A 20,090-nucleotide genomic window follows, 5' to 3' on the forward strand; every position below is an offset into this window, starting at 1 on the left:
TCCATAAAAACGCAGCCGCTGCGGTCGGGTTCGAAACCGGGTCGTACGATCGGCACTGCGCCTATTGCGGTGAATTGGCTAACTTATACCGCATGGTATGGGCATGCCAGAACAATCCAGTTAATCCAGGAACCAATAACCCAAGGAGTAAGGACTGGGAGGCGCTGCTGTGCAGCTCACATTTGGAAGACCAGCCTTCTCTGGTGAACCAGGCAAGAGCGGCGGCAAAAGCCAATGGGCTCCTGGAATGAGGATCCACCCAACTAACTACGATTTCCTTTATGCATTAAACGTTTTTCTAACTCACTCAGTCTGCTCATAAAAATGAAGGCATCCTCGCCTGGCGCCACGTTCCAGGCGCGAGCCAGAAGAAGAAGAAACGTTCCAGAGCCGGCTGTGCCCTCCCTGCCTCGCCTGCTCTTCCGCGCCCAGAGCTCCTGCCTCGCTTGTCCACATCTACCACGCCTGAACAGCCGGCTAGTGTGTTCCTCGGCGACGTCGACAAACGGTGAGGCCACGAAACACTGTCCGAAATATCCGGGCGTGAACGCCGTGTTTCGAACGAATAAGGCCTGTCATAATTTCCCGCTTCTCTAGGTGATGCAAACCTTCAGGTTAATCTGCTGCGACAGCGTAGCCTACATCACTATACCGCGCATCACACGAGGAACGTTCTGTTGAACGCGCCTCGAATCGGCGCCTCCCGACACGCTTCTTTCGCCTCTCACCTGCGAGCGGTTTTATGGGTACCTACCCTGACTGTGTAGCCTAGGCCTCCCAGACTCCAATTGGGCGCCTGCCGAAATAAGCTGTGAATTGTTTGGGAAGTCCTTACCAGCCCTACGTGTACAGGCAAAATCGAAAGCTGGCTCGAGGAGCAATGCTATATTCGCCGAGATCGCAAAATTAGTGCCTTACTCGTGAGACGTACTAAAACGCTGACTGCATGCTTACCTGCGGAATTGATTGAAAGCTTTATTGAATGCGTGGCAATTCTCGCATGCTCGGGATAGCGCGAAATTCCGATGCCAGTTGGAGTGTTGTCCATCCATATAAAGTGGGCAACCCACAAGAGACATAGCGAGGATGAGGGGGAGCAAGGAACTTGTTCCGTCACGAATGTCGTCTTTGTGTTCGAACCGCGTTCTGAATAATCGGCGTGGCACACTGTCATCACATCATGCGTGACGCCGCCTGGTGTGTTACGACGACGACAACGACGCCGCATCAGCGGTAAACATGGCCTTAACACCTGCCGCTGGAAAACCTAATTTTAATGTTTCTAATGCGCAGTCGCTCGGGCCAGCGATGGCGCTCAGTACGTGCCACGTGCGCTTTTACGTGAGCACGATAGACTGTTGTATCGCGTTATTGATTATTTTCTAAAATAACGACGACGGTCCCCACAACACACAAGAGGGGGAGCATGCACTTAAATTATCACAGGGCAGTCTTGTTCTAGGCACAGTCAAGCCATGCACCAGACAATACAATAAATGTTGTGGTGAACACCGTCAAAAGCCGGTCGGGTCGGATTTTCGGGTAGAAACTTGACATCTTTTAAATCCAACTGGTACGATTAAGCAAACGTCGGTCCATGTTCAGCTGGTGAGCCTGCACGATAGGCTTAAAGGGGCTATGACAGTCTATTTTGGGGCCTATATTCCTTATTGTATTTAATTCCCAACGCGGCGAATTCCAATTCACAGAAGTTTCTGTTAATTTGGTGCGGTAGATATTTTTTTTAATGAATTACTTTCGTTTCACTCGCGAGGCAGCTTGCAGATCTGGCAACCTCTGATCGCCGAAGTCACAAAGGCATGTATCAACGTTTATAGATCATCCTCTCGTAGGCCTTAGCCCTATGTTCTCGCCTCTCCTTGTTATACTCGGGGTGCATGAGTATCCACGTAGTATGCGAATGTGTTGGCGCCCGGGCGCCGAAGATAGAGAAGTCTGGGAGACCCTGCAGCGGAGCGAGGACCCCGCTCAACAGCACCAAGCCACCCACCCGACGGCTGAGGCCGTGAAGTGACAATGTATCTTCGCCATGACCTTAGTTTGCGAGGCTCCTGAGTAGGGCTCCCTTAGGCCTGCGTGCCGGGGAGTCCAAAAATGAGTTTCATTTCGGTGGCAATAGAAGTTTTGATGATGATGAACGTTTATAGATAAGGGCAGTTGGAAAACAGCCGCGGCGCGTTTCGATGGAGGCGGAACGCAAAAGCGCCCGTGTGCTGTGCGATGTCAGTGCACGTTAAAGATCCCCAGGTGGTCGAAATTATCCCGGAGCCCTCCACTACGGCACCTCTTTCTACCTTTTTTCTCAATCCCTCCTTTATTCACTCTCATACGGCGCGGTTCAGGTGTCCGCCGAAATGTGAGACAGATACTGCGCCATTTCCTTCCCCAAAAACCAATTTCCATCACGTCAAGAGCGGGGTCTAGTTGGTGTTTCATAATGAGGAAATCGCGCTAAGTGGTACAGGACGACGTGAACACAGACAGACGAAGCGCGTTTAATAATAATAATTGGTTTTGGGGAAAGGAAATGGCGCAGTATCTGTCTCATATATTGTTGGACATCTGAACCGCGCCGTAAGGGAAGGGACAAAGGAGGGAGTGAAAGAAGAAAGGAAGAGAGAGGTGCCGTAGTGGAGGGCTCCGGAATACTTTCGACCACCTGGGGATCTTTAATGTGCACTGACATCGCACAGCACACGGGCGCTTCAATTTTCATTTTTCCAGGGAGCGGCGCGGATCCACGCTATCGCCGCGCTACCGTGATCGCCGCTAGGCGGTGGCACTGCAGTCGGTTTAGAATAGGCACATCGTCTGCTACTCAGGAACGCAGCGGACGGTGGGTCGCATACGTACAAAACGTATTTAAGGAGTACAGGCGTAGTTTGTGTCTTGATCTCTTCTGTATTTGTTTTCCAAGTACCCTTATCTAAAAACGTTGATGCCAAAGTTTTCAGATAAAGACAGATGGAAAACATGTTCCGGAGATACGGCCCAGTCCCGTCGCCGCTTTAATCTCAGAGATGCGAGCGCCATCTCTAGGGTTGTGACAGTACCACGCCCATTGGCCGTGCTTGGTTACGTGGTCAGTTTGCTGCATAACTGTTCTACGCTGGCTCGCGCCTCGCATCGTCTGCGTAGGGTGCGGCTGCTTCTAGCCGAGCGTTGCTGTTGATGTTAAATTGAATATTGGTTTTTGGGAAAGTAAATGGCGCACTGTTTGCATTTCGTCTACGTATTGATAAATTCGCGTGCGCTCTACACCAACCCGCAGCGGTGGCCGAGTGGTTAGGGCGCTCGGCTACTAAGCCGGAGTACCAGGGTTCGAATCCGACCGCGGCGGCCGCGTTTTAATGGAGTCGAAACGCAAAGGCGCCCGTGTGCTGTGCGATGTCAGTGCACGTTAAAGATACCCAGGTGGTCGAAATTATTCCGGAGGCCTCCACTAGGGCATCTCTTTTCTTCTTTCCCTCCCTCCTTTATTCCTTCCCTTACGGCGCGGTTCAGCTGTCCAGCGATATATGAGACAGATATTGCGCCATTTCCTTTCCCCAACAACCAGTTTTCATTTTTTTCTCTACACTTGGGGTGCGAGAGTGCAGGATGCTCTGTGTTGAGCTTTTGGGTGTAGACCTCGGCCGAAACTGACAGCTCTGCTTTCCGTGGTTCCACATGATGAAATCGAAGAAACACGACATGGCGCTTAATTGCCCCCTCGTAGTTTGGCTTGATAACATGTTTGCAGCTCCGCTTCGTCATGGCTGTAATCGCAGTAACGGCACTAAATTTCGCGAAGTGCTTTAGTGCTCACCTTGCAGCCCCGACTGCAGCAGAGAAGCACCTTATTAGGAGGTTTTCTCTCGGCTTCTTTTAACAGCTGTGTTCGGGAATAAGATTGAGTGATTGACATTCCCAAAAGCAAATGAAACGCCTAATGAATTTCGCAGCGTCGTCCTGGGTGGAAATTAACTCCCATTTATTTCGTAAAATCGCCTTGCAAAATACGATATCTAACGTTTAGAAGCCGCCATAACCGGCTTTTAGGAGGCTAACGAAACTAACTTGCCCCGACATGCATGTAAAAGAAGCCCGAACAACCATCTTTTAAGCTTACATTACGGAGCACAGCATTCCTCCACTATCAAGAGATCAAGAAAAAAACTACGCCTGTAAAACAATACGGCCCGCAATTATGCCCGAGGATTCGTCGACCGGGATGTCGTGTCGCCCGTCCTGCGGACGGCGAGAGATCGTATGGTTACATTTCATGACATAACCATGCACTACCGCTTAGGTAGCCTTCTGTATTCCCCCGCACATATTCCTCTAACCAAACCCCAAGAGGTTGCGTGGAGGCAAGTCCAAACGAACACCTTCCCCAAACCCGCGATATATGCCCGCATATACCCTGGAGTCTACTCTCCCTCCTGTCAACTATGTGGTCAACATGCCACTCTATCCCACATACTCTGGGTTTGCCCCAGGACTCCCCTGCGCGAGGCTAATAATAATAATTGGTTTTTGTGGGAAAGGAAATGGCGCAGTATCTGTCTCATATATCGTTGGGCACCTGACTCTATTGCTCAGCCCCGACCCGGGGATACAGATCAAGCTCCTCCAGCTGGCTGAAGACGCCGCCGCTGCCCAAGGGATAGCGGCCGCCGTTTAAGCGGGGGGCGACTTCGTGTCGCTCCTCTATATCCGCTGGAAATTAAGTTTCACAACCAACCAACCTGAACCGCGCCGTAAGGGAAGGGATAAAGGAGGGAGCGAAAGTAAAAAAGAAAGAGAGAGATGCCGCAGTGGAGGGCTCCGGAATAATTTCGACCACCTGGGGATCTTTAATGTGCACCGATATCGCACAGCACACGGGCGCCTTAGCGTTTTTCCTCCATAAATAAGCCTGGCCAGGCTTAGCTTGGTTAAGCCAAGAATGTGTTGCATATCTCGATGGAGTTCCGTGCTGCTCCGTTGACTCGATAGGCTATTGACTCGATCGCCATTGAAACTGCCCGTGTAGCAGCGCTCGATCGCCTTTGAGTGGATAGACTATCGGTTCGAGGGCCCCCGAAATGCCCGTGTGACAGGGGTATAAGACTGTCCCGGCGAAGGAGCGCAGCTCTTTTATACATATGCCGTGACGTCAATCATAGAGCAGCGCCCCTAGCGGGAGGAGCGGGAGTCAGGTGGTGGCTGCGGCCGCGCGAGTTGGGGCCTAGCTTTTCCTCCGGCTGTCGTGACGTCACGTCACGTGGTTTGGTGGCTGCCCGGCCGCGCCCAAGGGCTGAACTGAGTGATTGCAATATGCAACGCATAAAACGCAGCCGCCGCGGTCGGGTTCGAACCCGGGAGCTCCGGATCAGTAGTAGAGCGCCCTAACCACTGAGCCACCGCAGCAGGTACCGCGATGCTTAATAATAATAATGATTGGTTTTGGGGGAAAGGAAATGGCGCAGTATGTCTCATATATCGTTGGACACCTGAACCGCGCCGTAAGGGAAGGGATAAGGGAGGGAGTGAAAGAAGAGAGGAAGAAAGAGGTGCCGTAGTGGAGGTCTCCGGAATAATTTCGACCACCTGGGGATGCATACTGAAGTTGGCGCGGAAAAACGAGGACAAGCGAGACAAACAAAGACGAGCGCTCGTCTTTGTTTGTCTCGCTTGTCCTCGTTTTTCCGCGCCAACTTCTTCAGTATGCATTTCAACAACCTGGGGATCTTTAACGTCCGCTGACATCGCACAGCACACGGGCGCCTTAGCGTTTTTCCTCCATAAAAACGCAGCCGCCGCGGTCGGGTCCGAACCCGGTAACTCCGGATCAGTTGTCGAGCGCCCTAACCACTGAGCCACCGCGGCGGGGCAAACCGCGAGGCTTGCAACTCTCGAATCCAGACCAGTGGGAGGCCGCATTGCTCAGTTCCGACTCGGACACTCAGATCCGGGTTGTTACAAGAGCCCTAGAAGTCGCCGAACGCCACGGGCTCATGGCCACTTGATGGCGCTCTAACCCCACACCAACTGCTACTTTGGTCGATGAAAATGAAGTTTATCCTCCTCCTCCTCCTCCACCACTATATCGACTCCCTGAAAGTTTGCACAGCTAGGAAGTCACAACGTGGCGAGCAGCCGTTTGCGAACGCGTCTTTAACCTGCCCGGCTAGTTATGGCTTTGAGTGCCACTAACATGTTTTATTTCATTAATACAAAAGAGATCAAGACGTCACTGCTTTTGTACTCCTCAAATACGTCTTTGTACGCACGCGAGCCAGAGTAGGAGACGATGCGCCCACCCTAAACCGACCGCAGCGCCACCGCCTAGACGGCCTCGGACCGCGTGGATTCGCGCCTCTCACTGGCGCGCCACGGCTGTTTTCCAACTGCCCATATCAAGCGAGAACAGCCGTGGCACGCACACGTTGGCATGCGCACATCCGCCCCGCGTCGTCTGCTGCGCGCTGTTCGCTGCTTTGAGCTGCTTGCATGCACGCCGGGTACGGCGGTCGCTCGAACATTTTTTTTTTTTAGCTTTGCGAAGTAAAATGCGTTTTCCTTGTTTTGTTTTCGGAATCCTTCAGCACAGCACGCCAGCCTAGTGATCCGTGGGAAATTGGAATTTTTCGTGGCGCTCGTCTTGATTGTTGAGGAAACAGATATCGATTGGCCTCTGCTATATTATTGGCACCATGTTATTCGTATATGATTGGTGTGATCTCTGTCGCGTTTTCTGGAATATACAGTCCGTCCAGGGCATCCAAATTTTTTAAATTGAACGATAGGCTCTTGCATTATTTAGTTAAGTACAAAACTGCAATATGAAGAACCATGTCATGGCCCCTTAATAGCGCTATTCCACTCCGAGAAGCCCCAGCCTTTACTATCAGAAATGCACACATACAGACTCATACCCAAACACATATGGAACTAACTAAAAACGCATGTGCACCGGTAGCCTCCGCTTCTAAGTTCCTTCCAAGAGATAGCAACGGAATGATCGCTTGTAGTTTTTTGTTTGTTTGTTCTCACACACTAGTAATTATATCTCGCTGTTATAGTTAGGCACCAGCGCAGCTTTATGTTTTAAGTGCTTCAAAGCAGGCTGACTCAACCTCACTACACGCCCTCGACCCTCCCACGTCTGGTTAAACATAGGAGCGCCATGCGCAAAGAGGGTGAGCTTTTGCGATGAGCGAAGACGTCGCTCTGGTGGACATGAAACTGATCAATTTCACTGTACGTGCGCTTTGTTGTCTTTTTGTTTCTGGCCCGTTGTCTGCAAGGAACAGCGCAAACTGCCCTTGCATATTTTGGGAACATACGTTGCAGTGAGGCAATGTCGGAGGCGCTGGATCCGATCTACGTGAGCTGGTTCAAGCGAGCCACGTACATACTCCGCATGATGGCCGGCTACTCGGCGCCCCTCTTCTGCACACCGCTCATCAAAGTCGGTGATAAGGTACGCCAGCCGCCTCCACTCGGTGCGAGCGCGCATGCTTTTGTTCAGGCTTTTCCGAGCTAACACCCTCCTTGGTGGGTGGCAACGGCCGCTCCGCGCATGCGCAGTAACGCCGTGGCCCTGACGTCTGTCCTGCTTTGAACGGAGGTATGCGAGGGAAACTGTCTGCATGGGCCAACCATCTATTCAAAGGGGGCAGGGGCGCACTTCAGATCCTTCTGCACGATGCATCTCTAGGCGCTGGCACTTAAGAAGCGAGTCCGCACATTAAAGGGGCTGTGATAGGGGCTCTCAGCAATATTGTAGGACGTTAACGGACGCCGCTTCCCAAATATCCTCCTGCAAGAATATTTTAATGCGTTTCGTGGAAGTTGTATTATGTATAGTAATATTTGAATTTCGGTGGGATTTCGCTCCTTGCTCTCTCCTCTCGTCACTTTTGCACGCTCCTTCCGCCGGCTGCCGACGCGCGCGAGAGTCCACCGGGGGGTGAGGAGCTTCTGGCCGCGGCCATGGTAGTTGGGGGGCGTGAGAAAGAGTTTCCACGACGAACCAATCATAGCCCTCGGCTGCTGACGTAACGGGCGCTGCATAACGCATTGCACGCGGATTCGGGTGAAAGTCTGGCAACGCAGGTCGCCCCAAGGCGAAGGAGCGCGAATGTTTAAAAATATATTGTACATGGTCGGCTCGCGTTGGAGGTCTTGTGCGCGACATAAACGCTCAGTGGCCTATACTCTACATAATGCAAGCGTATAATAGCCAACTTCAGACACCCTTTTAAGGGACCCTTTATAGCGTTGGCATCAAACTTGAGCTCCGTCCGCATTCTACGGTGATTAGCTGTTTTTACTACGTCGTTCTGTGTGCAATGGGTACAGTTATCTGGGACTCAACGGCGATAAAAACATTTTAGACGAGCTCTGGTGGTGCGTCTCGGGGAGTTGAAATAGCGCAATATACCCTCGTCGCGCTTCACCAAAACAGCAGCAGCCGAAACACACCTTGCACAGACCGCGGGACGTGATTACCGACAACGAGGTCGCATGCGCAGTCCCCAGGCGACGACATTCGAAGCCTGTTTCACATTCGAGCGAAAACATTAATGATTCCTCCCGCTGCGGCGGAAAAACATGCTTCTAGTCGTCGCGGCGACGTTTCAACAAGTTGGAAATTTTTCGCTGAGGCGTCTCAGTCGCTTACATGTGGACCAGCCTTGACGCTCTTCCGTCGGTTCTCTGCAGAGTCTTCGCTGCCTCTTTGTGCTGCTGGTGACGTACCAGCAGCTGCTGTTCGGCACCGTGCACCCGGGCGTGGCCAGCTTCCTGCCGTTCGTCTATATCCCGCTGCTTGAGATCGACACCATGTCCGAGGTCTGCAACAACTACTTCACGGTACGCTATTTCCTTGCTGCACTCGTTTTGCGACGGTGTGAAAGGAGCCTCGCTCGCTGCTCCAGAGCAAAGTCATTCTTTTTCTCTCGTTTCTACGAGGCACACGTGATTTGGTGCAGAACTCTCAGCAGACAGCCTTGCACGAAACAGATCTTGCACAGACCGCGGGACGTGATTACCGACAACGAGGTCACTTGCGCAGCCCCCAAGCGACGACATTCGAAGCCTGTTTCACATCCAAGCGAAAACACTGGCGATTCCTCCCGCCGCGGCGGACGACCATCTTTCGAGTCGTCACGGCTACGTTTCAACAAGTTGGGAATTTTTCGCTGTGGGGTCTCAGTCGCTTACATGTCGACCAGCCTTGACGGAGGGACAGAGAAAATGTACTTAATAGCGACACTTGAGAAACACAAGAAACGCAAGCTTTGCACTCAGCTAACAAGGCTAAGCTGACGACTTTCCATAAGCCGGGGTTGTCGTCTTCGCTCCTCGACGATGCCTGCCAACACTCTACGCAACACTCCCTGCATTAGCAGGCTGTGAGAAAAAAAAAATTGCTGATGGCCTGGCTCTGTTAGGCCAGGATATACGCAGCGAAAGCGCGGCAACTTCTGCATCGGAAGGGTTAATATATGAAACCCGTGCATTCACTAGATGCGCTTTTGTTCACGCTCTAACCTAGAGCCGTCGTAGCGGAGTGGTACCGTCTCCGCCTTAAACGCCGCAGGCCCTGGTTCGATTGCCAGCCTCGACGCAGGTTTTTTTTTTTTTGGTCATGCAATGAGTGTGCGGTGGTTTCAGTGGCTCCCATAAATGCCGCCACCGAATACGTTGGTTAGCTGCTAAGCGCGTAAGGGCGGGTAAGGGAGGCTCCGCGGCCTCCGCGGCGAGGCGCACGGTGTGACGTCATGCCAGATGGCGCGGCGAGCGCGCACCTAGGCCGGGGGATGCTAGCAGACACTCCCAATGCTCGCGCTTTGGCCCCCAGTAGACCGCGCGTGCGTTTTTTGCCTTGGCTGCAGTCGAAATGGGATCATGGCATAGGAGATTACAAATTTAAGTATTCAGATAACTGCCGTCAGCAAGGTTGCGCTTCATTGTCGAATATTTTTTTGTTCTGTGATCGCTTTGCTTGCGGTGCACACGGCGGAAGTGGCGCGCAATGGATCGCGCACCTGAATAAATTGTATGTAGCATGTTCTGTCTTCGAGTCAGCCACAATGAGATCATGACATGGGAGATAAAATATTATGGTAACCCAAACAACCGCCCCAACCCATGTTGCACGGCTTTATCCGAAATTACTGCACTGCGATCGCTTTGACCCGCCGCGGTGGCTCAGTGGTTAGGGCGCTCGACTACTGATCCGGAGTTCCCGGTTTCGAACCCGACCGCGGCGGCTGCGTTTTTATGGAGGAAAAACGCTAAGGCGCCCGTGTGCTGTGCGATGTCAGTGCACGTTAAAGATCCCCAGGTGGTCGAAATTATTCCGGAGCCCTCCACTACGGCACCTCCTTCTTCCTTCCCTCTTTCACTCCCTCCCTTATCCCTTCCCTTACGGCGCGGTTCAGGTGTCCAACGATATATGAGACAGATACTGCGCCATTTCGTTTCCCCAAAAAACAATTATTATTATTATTATTATTATTATTATTATTATTATTATTATTATTATTATTATTATTATTATTATTATTATTGATCGCTTTGACTGCGGTGCACACGGCAGAAGTAGCATGCGCGATCGAGCTCGTGGCGCGGAAGTGAACATCCTCGGTGTGTTGTTTTTCGAAAAAAACCGGCGTCTTTTGCCCAATCTTGTTCAAAATTAACTCCACCAAGAGGAAGTGGACTGACATACGACGACTTGCGGCCTAGGCTTTATTTGAATGGATGGCGGTGTAATGCTGCCATAATCTATTCTTTCAAAGGTGCACGTGCTCGTGCAGTCGGCTGTGCGTAGGCGCCTACTCGTGTTTTTTTTTTTCTCAATGCAGAGTGATTATTTAGGAGTTACAATATCTTGAACACCTCGCAAGCAAACGTTAAATAGATTTGACTGCTGGTAGCCCCTTTTTCTTGTTTGCAAGTAGTCGAATACGGTGCCCTAGCTGCCCACTGTAACACGGCTGTGAGAACAATTTTGGTGTTGGGTTAATTGTTTTGGTTGAGTAGCAGCAATAAAAAAAAAAGGCTTTTAGCCACTCCTTCGCGCGGAACTACTGCTCTGCATGACTCACTAGAATGCTGTTTGTTTAGGTGATTCTCGTCTTCGGTCAGTATATGCAATAATGGCTGAGGAGAGAACATTGCCTTCTCTGGTGTAATTCCCATCCATAACGCGCAGCAGCCTCGACTGCCACGGTTAATTAATCACTTTCGATAGTAGCAGCGCGGAAGAAAATTCAAGCGGTAAAAACCAAAACCTGAATTTACTCAGCCCTGTTTGAAGGAAAACGTTGTTCATTTAGGAAGTTGTTTGACGCGAAAATTAAAAACACAAGGAGAAAATATTTGCATCTACGTTTAACGGCCGGCGGTCTTCGCTTGCATTCTCAAGTATTATCCACGCTGACATGGAGTATTCAAGCGATAGCTGCCGTTACTGTGTCTAGGCACAGTAACGACCGATTTTGGCATCAACCCTACCAGAAAAAATACAGTAAGCAATGTGCGCAACATGAAAGCTAGACCTGCACCGCGAGCAGCATGAACATCGCTCAAACAGTGAGGACTCGTATTTAGTATCGAGTTCGTGAGGGAGGGAGTCCAACTGCAAGAAAACAAATAAGTCCAGCGATTCGCGATGAGCCCAGAATGAAAGCTAGACCTCCACCGCGAGCAGCACAAACAGCGAAGCTCAAACAACATCGAGCGCAAATTTTGAGTGCAGCCCGCGGATGATTCCGACTAGAACCAAACCATTGCGCCAGGTAATGCCCGTGACATCAAGCCTACACCTTCAGAGCTTAGCAGAGCCAGCAGCGTGAACGGCTGGGCTAAGACAATGAGAAGAACGGCTTTCGTAGACCGCGAACGAACGAATGCTACTACAACCGTGCTAAACGGCATTAACACTGCTGTCGCTTGCGCTTCACGAAAATCCTCCGGAAAAAAATAACGCTACAACTGAAGAACGGCCACTCACATCGTAAAGACGTGCATCCAACACATTATCAATGTTTTCCTGGCCGATCTTACGAAGCGAAATCTTTCAGCGACTTTTCCCACTGCCTCCTCGGTCGTTGCCCCCGTAAGCGCATCAGAAACGCGGCGTCGCGGTAGCTCGTAGACGCCGTCAAAGCTGGAGAAACGCTTCCCGCCAAAACTCTGTCGCACAAAAATAAAACGAAGCCCGATTTCTACCCCGACAATGGCGCCGGCGTCGGCTGCGGAGCGAAAAAGCGCACGCTAACAAGTAACCACGGTGCCTGGGCCAATGGGAGGCACGGTGATCCGGCGGCGCGCTAGAAGATGAGGGTAGCCGGAAAGTTCAAAGCTTTGCGTTACTTCTGCTATCCGCCGCGGTGGCTCAGTGGTTAGGGCACTCGGCTACTGATCCGGAGTTCCCGGGTTCGAACCCGACCGCGGCGGCTGCGTTTTTATGGAGGAAAAACGCTAAGGCGCCCGTGTGCTGTGCGATGTCAGTGCACGTTAAAGATCCCCAGGTGGTCGAAATTATTCCGGAGCCCTCCACTACGGCACCTCTTCTTCATTTTTTCTTTCACTCCCTCCTTGGTCCCTTCCCTTACGGCGCGGTTCAGCTGTCCAACGATATATGAGACAGATACTGCGCCATTTTCTTCCTTTCCCCAAAAACCAATTAAATAAAATAAAAAATACTTTTGCTTCATTGAGGGGCTTTAGCGGCGTCCGACCAGCTGCGGCGGTTGCTAGGCAACGGCTCTGTCTCTGCCCCCTCGGAGCACCGCCGCAGCGAAATCTCAAGTTCGAAAGCTAAAGCTTTCGCTTTAAAAGAGTAGGCTCCGCACTACGTTCCTTCTGTAGGGCCCGAACCATCCTGAACTGCCTCTCCACTCGCAAAGGAGAGGGGACCTGGGCCGTGCTCTGGGACGCGGATGCTAAAGGCCGTGCCTTCAAGAGTGTTCCAGAATTTTTTAACGCTACAGCGTTAGGGAGCTCGTGTCGCAGAAAAGCCGGTGTCGTCGGCGGCGTTGGCCGTGAGCGAAAAATGGCGCAGCTCGGTGGACACCTGAACCGCACCGTAAGGGAAAGGAGTTTCCTTCCCTTATGGTGCATTACGGGTGTCCAGCGAGAATTGTGAGACAGGCGTCATTTCCTTTCCTTAAAACCAATTTTCATTTTCCTTCCCTTGCGGTCCGGTTCGGGCGTCCGCCGAGATATGAGACAGGCGTCCTCTCCTTAAATTGTTCAACGGGCCACGCGTCGCGCCGAACGGGCGATGGCGTTCCGCGCACCCCTTGGCAACGCTGCAACACGCTGTCGCGTCTCACTCTTAAAGACAAAGCTTAAGCGTCCTCCAATTTTTTTTTAATTCCGGTGGGTGCGCCGCAAACGCCCAGCGTTAGCCTTAGAGGTCTTACAATCCAGTACACCGTTTACAAGCCGTAGCGTAAACACATACTTGATGTTTGCACCCATGGGCTCGCCTTATTTCCTTTGTCATCCACCGTGAACTTACTTCGTAAATCACTGCACGAAGTACATTGTCACATATGCTATGGTTTGAGCGACAAACAGATCTGGGACGTGCGGCTTTTTCCGAAGCGCCCCAGCTTTAGGCCTAGCTCTGCGCCAACTTGAATGGGGAACGCTGTGGGCATACGTTCTGCTCTTGCGAGAGCTTCCGTTGCAAGGCGTGCCCTCCGGTAGATGCCACGGCGCAGGGGACCCGCAGATGCGACGGCGCAAAAACAGCGGCAAAACGCGTGCCAGAAACGAATGCGAGCTCTTCTGAGCATTTTCATCTCAGTCGTAACCTTGCGCCTGCAAAGTCCCAGAGAGATATTCTTTCTAAACGCCTGTCCTCAAAAGTTGCGCGCCGTGCACTCCCGTAATTCCTCACCATTCAAGGTTTTGTTCGTGAGGCGTGTTGTAGCATTCTCTGTGGATATAATGATAATGATGGTCACGAACGAGAATCTGCTGCCGCGTCACGGCACGTGGTGGTGACATTTTACGGTGCTATTTTCTGCCGACGAAAAAAGTGATTCCGTGGCTCCTCGGCGCTTTTCTTTCACTACGTGGACGAAGCTGTCAATCAAACTGGCGGCGCAGGAGCTCTTCTTCACGTGCTTCGGCCAGCTGGTGTACACGGCGGCGACCACGACCAGCGGCCTCTGCCACCGGCTGGCGCTGTGGTCGCTTCGCCACGTGGCGTACGGCATCGAGCTGGGCATGTTCACGCTGATGGCTGTGGCGATGGCCATTTCCTTCTGGGTGGACAACGCGATCGCCACCCTGGCCACGGTGTCCGTGGTAAACGAGACGTTCGGCATCATCCAGAGGAACACATACGTACGCATGACACAGGACTCCTCCTTCCGAGACCTCAACCTCAACTCCAGCACCAGCGGAGAAGGTGCGCGCACCACTTCTCAAATCTTTTACCCCACGTTGAGGCCTGTCAGAGCGAAACGCGCCTCCCGCAGGACATTTCCTCGATCCACTATTTCGGATCGCGTTAAGGTTTGCTGGTGCACGCCGAGGTGACCTCGCTGCGTTGCATTTCGCTAGACGGCAGCTATAATCCGCACATCGTGAGGAACCCGGTGTGCATATATATATATATATATATATATATATATATATATATATATATATATATATATATATATATATATATATATATATATATATATTTAGCCATAGATTTATTTTGAGTCGACGTTTCGGACAGAGCCTGTCCTTTCTCAAGACTGAAGTTACAGGGGTCTTCCTCTTCTTAAGGAGTTGGCACTGGCACACATGTACGACACATGAACAAAAGAAACAAACGGTGGCAAAGAATACTAGAAAAGATACAGATAGAAAGGGAAAAAAGGGGGAACAAATAAAAAAGAAAAACGTGTTGTACCCCGCCGCCCACCCCGAAGCCGCGGGGAGCCGACCCCGGACGAGGAAAACAAAAAAAAAAGGAAAACACGGAGCGGGAGAGGATAATGGCTACCCATCAAGGCAACAGAGCGGCGGCGTGTAAGGTGGACAGGAGCAGACGGTGGCGGGATCGCCCTACACACAAAAGTTAAAGACGCGTGCACTCGCGTGCCCCGTACACAAAGAGTAAACAAATAAACAGAATAAAATGCAGACAGGGTCGGAGCTTCCGTCATCTTGAACCACTTCGGCAGCCAGAGCCAAGGCCGAATCAGCGGCGCCGTGAGCTTAACTAAACAAACGTGCACTGTGCATGAAAACACCCAGACACACAGCAGTGAAACATCCGAGCTCATGCCAGTGTCGTGTGGCGGCTAAATGGCTGTCCACCTTACACGCCGCCGCTCTGTTGCCTTGATGGGTAGCCATTATCCTCTCCCGCTCCGTGTTTTCCTTTTTTTTTTTTTCCCTCGTCCGGGGTCGGCTCCCCGCGGCTTCGGGGTGGGCGGCGGGGTACAACACGTTTTTCTTTTTTATTTGTTCCCCCTTTTTTCCCTTTCTATCTGTATCTTTTCTAGTATTTTTTGCCACCGTTTGTTTCTTTTGTTCATGTGTCGTACATGTGTGCCAGTGCCAACTCCTTAAGAAGAGGAAGAAGACACCAGTAACTTCAGTCTTGAGAAAGGACAGGCTCTGTCCGAAACGTCGACTCAAAATAAATCTATGGCTAAATGAAGCGTTTTCAACTTTGAATTTTTGCCTCTAGCAACCAAATACGTTTATCTTTCTATACTATATATATATATATATATATATATATATATATATATATATATATATATATATGTATATATATATATATATATGGGCATGTTCAGATAAGAACGGTAATCGAGGTCCCATGACCATTTTTTGTTTTCAATTAAATTTTTATATGTGATGGGTAAATGTGTCCACACAAAGGAATGAACCTTAGTTTTGCAAGGAACTTCATGGTTTTCTCGGAAAAAAATTGTATGTCACAAGAGGTGGAGTATGTCGTTTTTGCCACTTCGCAAAGTTGCAAGTTTGGAGCATCACTGCATGCACAATAAGTTGTTTTCGCGCATAAGTATTTTTTCAGCACTTTATTACAATTTGCACTATACGATTAATATAAAAAACGTTTTCTTGCTGTGTCAGCCTTCTGAGTAAAAAATCGCAAACTTCGCTTCCGGAGCTGTGCGGTGCCAAAAAGGCACTTTTCAGGGCAGCCTTAGGGCAAAATGCGTAAAGATCTCCCGACTGAATCTTTTTCTCTGTATTTTTCAGCTACTTTTAATCACTTCAGGCAAGTTTTGTACCTGTACACTTGACCTATATTTTTCAATATGGCCTCAAAATTGGCAGAAGTTCAAAAACTTCAAAAAAGTGACAACTTTGACTTGAATTTAAAAAAAAACATCATCATCGAATTTTATTAAAAAATGCCCTAATAATACTCAATACTCGATAATTTTAAAACACAAAAAAGTGTTGCATTATTTTGTTTTAAAGTATAAAAATAAATGCAAAACTGAGTTCATGTTTTTGTTACCTAGAATTGCTTATTACTGCCTCTTAGAAATAGTAACTGTCAGAAATTTGATTTAGCACTCACTGAACGTGGTTACATTTCAATTACCACAATATGCGAACCATCCTGAATGTTTGTACAGCTTCTACTCGCTTGTTAGCGGCGTTCTTAATGCGTCAAAATGGGAATAAATTCGTTATTTCACCTGATGAACTGACTGCTGGCGGTCAAACGTTTTTTTTTTTTGTATTCTCTAATTTATCATCGTAAGGTACATTGGTATGTAATCGATTTTTTAAAAATATTAGATAATTTGTGGGTTCCTAGAAAAAATTTTATATATAAAAATTTATATTAATGTATTTCTGAAGCCGACGTTTCCGTACCTGCATCTGTTTACCTCTGTGTTCAAAGGTTCTACAGGGCAATGTCAGGAGACAGAACGTCGTCTTCTGAGAGGAACAATTTATCTGCGAGATTTTTAATCAGGAGGAGTTTTAATAGGAACGCAATTTACAAATGGGATGCCGCTTTATATGCAGATTGCAATTCAGAAAATCGTAACAAGAAATTAACGGCAGCAGTTGAAGTCGGTATGCGCACAGTATATTGTCCAGCACGAAGCACAAACCAGATCACAGTTTTATTCCATTCCGAAGCAGCGGTGGAGGCCACGTAGGATGCACTGCCTTCATTTGTTTGAACGTACTTCCACATATGGAGCGTCTGAACTCCAGGCACTTTCTTTGCCATTTTCTATTCTTCCTTCTTCGTTTCGCGAAAGTCTGCAAGCTCCCTCTGTGGGAGCTCCAGAATGGTGATGTTCTTTAGCGTTCCTTTAATTGCGTCTACGAAGCCGCTGGCTGTTTGTATGGACTCACTTGCAGGCTTCCGCAAGTTGTGGTGTGATGCTCGATGTTTGACAAGCCCACCAACGCCGTCGCAAGCATTTTTGCCGTGTCCAGTGGCCGAAAACATCCATTTCGTCTCTCGACATTCACTGCGCTGTAGCTCATGAAGCTGATATTTATTCTTGAAGTGAGCGGGAGCCCCGTCGCTCACATATGTTATCTTGGTGTAGATTGGCGCGTTGTCTTCGAGGTGTGCTTTGATTTTTGACAGAGCCAAGCATGCATGAGCTGAATCATGAGACATATCGTCGGAAATTACGGCGTAGTTCCGAGTCGATTTTCTTGACGTGACAACGCAGGTAAACACGGTCACCTGCTTTTTCTGCCAATGGTAAGCTTGTACTGCGTCTGGAAGCACAACTGTCCAGTTTTCGGCGAAATCAAAATACAAAACAATTGCACCTCTCTTGCAGCTGTGTTTTTCTTCATGTATTGCTCTTGCTTGCACAGATCTAATATAGTTGTGGGGAATCCATTTCATGGTCATTCTTAGACATTCTCTCATAAATGATGAAGCGGTCAGAGTCTTTTTAACGAGCTCACCGTATTCCCATGAAGCAATCAACACCTCGTCCTCGCTGCTCATTTCAAAATTTTCCGAAGTGAAAATGCCATCTTGTGGACAGTGCTCACAATTCCTAAGGAAACACGACGCAGTAGGTTCCTGGCATACGCAGAGGCTCTGCATATATTCGGGAGAAAGCGACCTTCCGGACGCGTTCTGCAGTCCCACGAGGCACAACTGAAAGTTTGCACAGCACACACAAACACACACTTGCCACTGTGGCGAGCATTTCACCCACTTAGGACGCAAGGATATGAATTTTGTGAGGCCAACCTGGGAGGCAGGGTGAGCTTGCTTGTAGAGGCGGAATGCTTCTCGCAAGGACCGCGTCATGAAGCGTTTAGGTATCCATTCTTTCTTTCCTTCCTTCTCGATTCTCACAACATCCTTTTTGTTCGGAGTCTGTCTAGAGCAATCGAGTTCATCCATGGTGTAATATTCTAAAACGGTGGTAATGTCTTCCGGTTGTAGTTTACATCTTGTATATCTCTCCTGTGTTGACCATACGCCTTCCTCATCCACCATCTTCTTCGATTTTTGGATAACGTACCTCGTTGCCTCTGGAATAACTTCCTGCACATATTTCACGGTTAGGTTGCGTGGTAGCAGTGTCAGTAGCTGGCAACGCTCTTGAAAGGACGTGCACCTATTGTAGGCAGCATGTAGGTTGTCCTCCCAACTGCTGCATTGCGCACACTTTTCTTCTGACGCACGCGAAGTCTCTGGGACATTATATGCTGCCTGTATCCCCGATCGTATTTTCGTCACCATAGCTCTTGCCACCTCTTCCTGCTTTCGCTTTGCATAGGAAAGTCTGAGGCGTTTTTTTAGAGCGCTCGGTGGCTTTAGGGGCGAGATTTCGGAGGTAAGGCTGACACTTGAATTTAAATTTTCTACGATTTCTTCCCCAGGGCGGAATTCTTCTAATGTTTCGTTGACTCTGCCTGCATATTATCTATGTCTTCCTTGAACCGACGGTAACAATTCTGACAGATGAAGTCACTTTCTCGTACTCGGAGAGCTTCTTCGGGAAGTAGGACTTTTTTGAGAGCAGCGACATTGAGTGTCTTTACACTGCGAAAATTACGTCCTTTTTCAATTCTCTGTTTGTGCCTTTTTGAGTAGTCGACACAAAACGTTCGCCGCGGAAATCTCTTCATGAATGCAAAAGCTCACCGCTTCCGGAGATTATCGCGAGACAGAAGAGCAGGTGACGGATGCAGGGCCCAGAGCTGCTTTTCCAAAAAGAGGAGATGGACAGATGAATGGATTTTTAACACAGGCTGCCCACCGTCGACACTGATGTTCTTTCGGTCTGGCGTACGAGCTGAGACTGATATACCAAGTATGCTTGTCGAGGGAGCGCTCCAGCGCAGAGAAAACACGTGAGTACAGAAAACGACCCCACCGGGTCTACCAGGCCTGGAAAACGACACACAAAATTCGAGATCCGAACAACATCCGCTCACAAGGGTTATCTCGGTCGAAGGTCGAAGGCTGAGGCATAACTGCTAGGCGTTCGGTGCGTTGCGATGAAAAGATGATAGCGGCGGCTAAAGCCTCGGTGCGGCGGCGGCACACATGATGCTGTGAATTTCAGGGTCGCGCCGGGCGTTATATAGCTATAGGAGCGGCTGCAAAGCGCGGTTCATCCCTGGAGCGGCGGTAGCAGTTAAAGTCACCTTGAAAGTGCGACGGGTGCATTAATTGTTTGCATAAACTACTCCTACACACACGTCACTCCAAAATAACGTGTTGGAATATGCTTACAGTAATTTAGGTCCCACCGTTAGAACAGTACGAAAGCGAATAGGAGCTTTAGACCTTTGATTGTAATAGAAAAAAAATGCTTACAAATTACTCTTATGAACTCAGCAACTGTAGCGTTTAAAATTTACTTACAAAATACCAATACTAAAACCAGCTTCTGACGATTGCGCATTCTAAGAGGGAATACTGAGCAGTCGTAGGGATTGAAATCATAAAGTCCGTTTTGTATTTATTTCCATACTTTAAAACAATATAATGCAATACTTTTTTAAAGCCTTAGAATTATGAAATGTTGAGTATTATTAGGGCATTTTTTAATAAAATTCGATGATGATGTTTTTTT

At 49.4% G+C, this 20,090-nt stretch overlaps 1 protein-coding gene across 1 annotated transcript in view; it reads left to right on the plus strand.

Annotated features, from left to right (window-relative positions):
• Window positions 1-404: 404 nt before the first annotated feature.
• LOC144098269 (Na(+)/citrate cotransporter-like) overlaps window positions 405-20,090 on the plus strand; it is a 41,840-nt gene continuing 22,154 nt past the window's right edge. The window contains exons 1-4 of the mRNA XM_077630779.1: window positions 405-508; window positions 7,342-7,471; window positions 8,716-8,865; window positions 14,128-14,431. Coding sequence (XP_077486905.1) covers window positions 7,349-7,471; window positions 8,716-8,865; window positions 14,128-14,431 — 577 coding nt within the window. The 5' untranslated portion in view covers window positions 405-508; window positions 7,342-7,348. The remainder of the gene's footprint in view (window positions 509-7,341; window positions 7,472-8,715; window positions 8,866-14,127; window positions 14,432-20,090) is intronic.

Source organism: Amblyomma americanum, chromosome 7 (genome assembly GCF_052857255.1).
Source record: "Amblyomma americanum isolate KBUSLIRL-KWMA chromosome 7, ASM5285725v1, whole genome shotgun sequence".
Taxonomy (NCBI): Eukaryota; Metazoa; Arthropoda; class Arachnida; order Ixodida; family Ixodidae; genus Amblyomma; species Amblyomma americanum.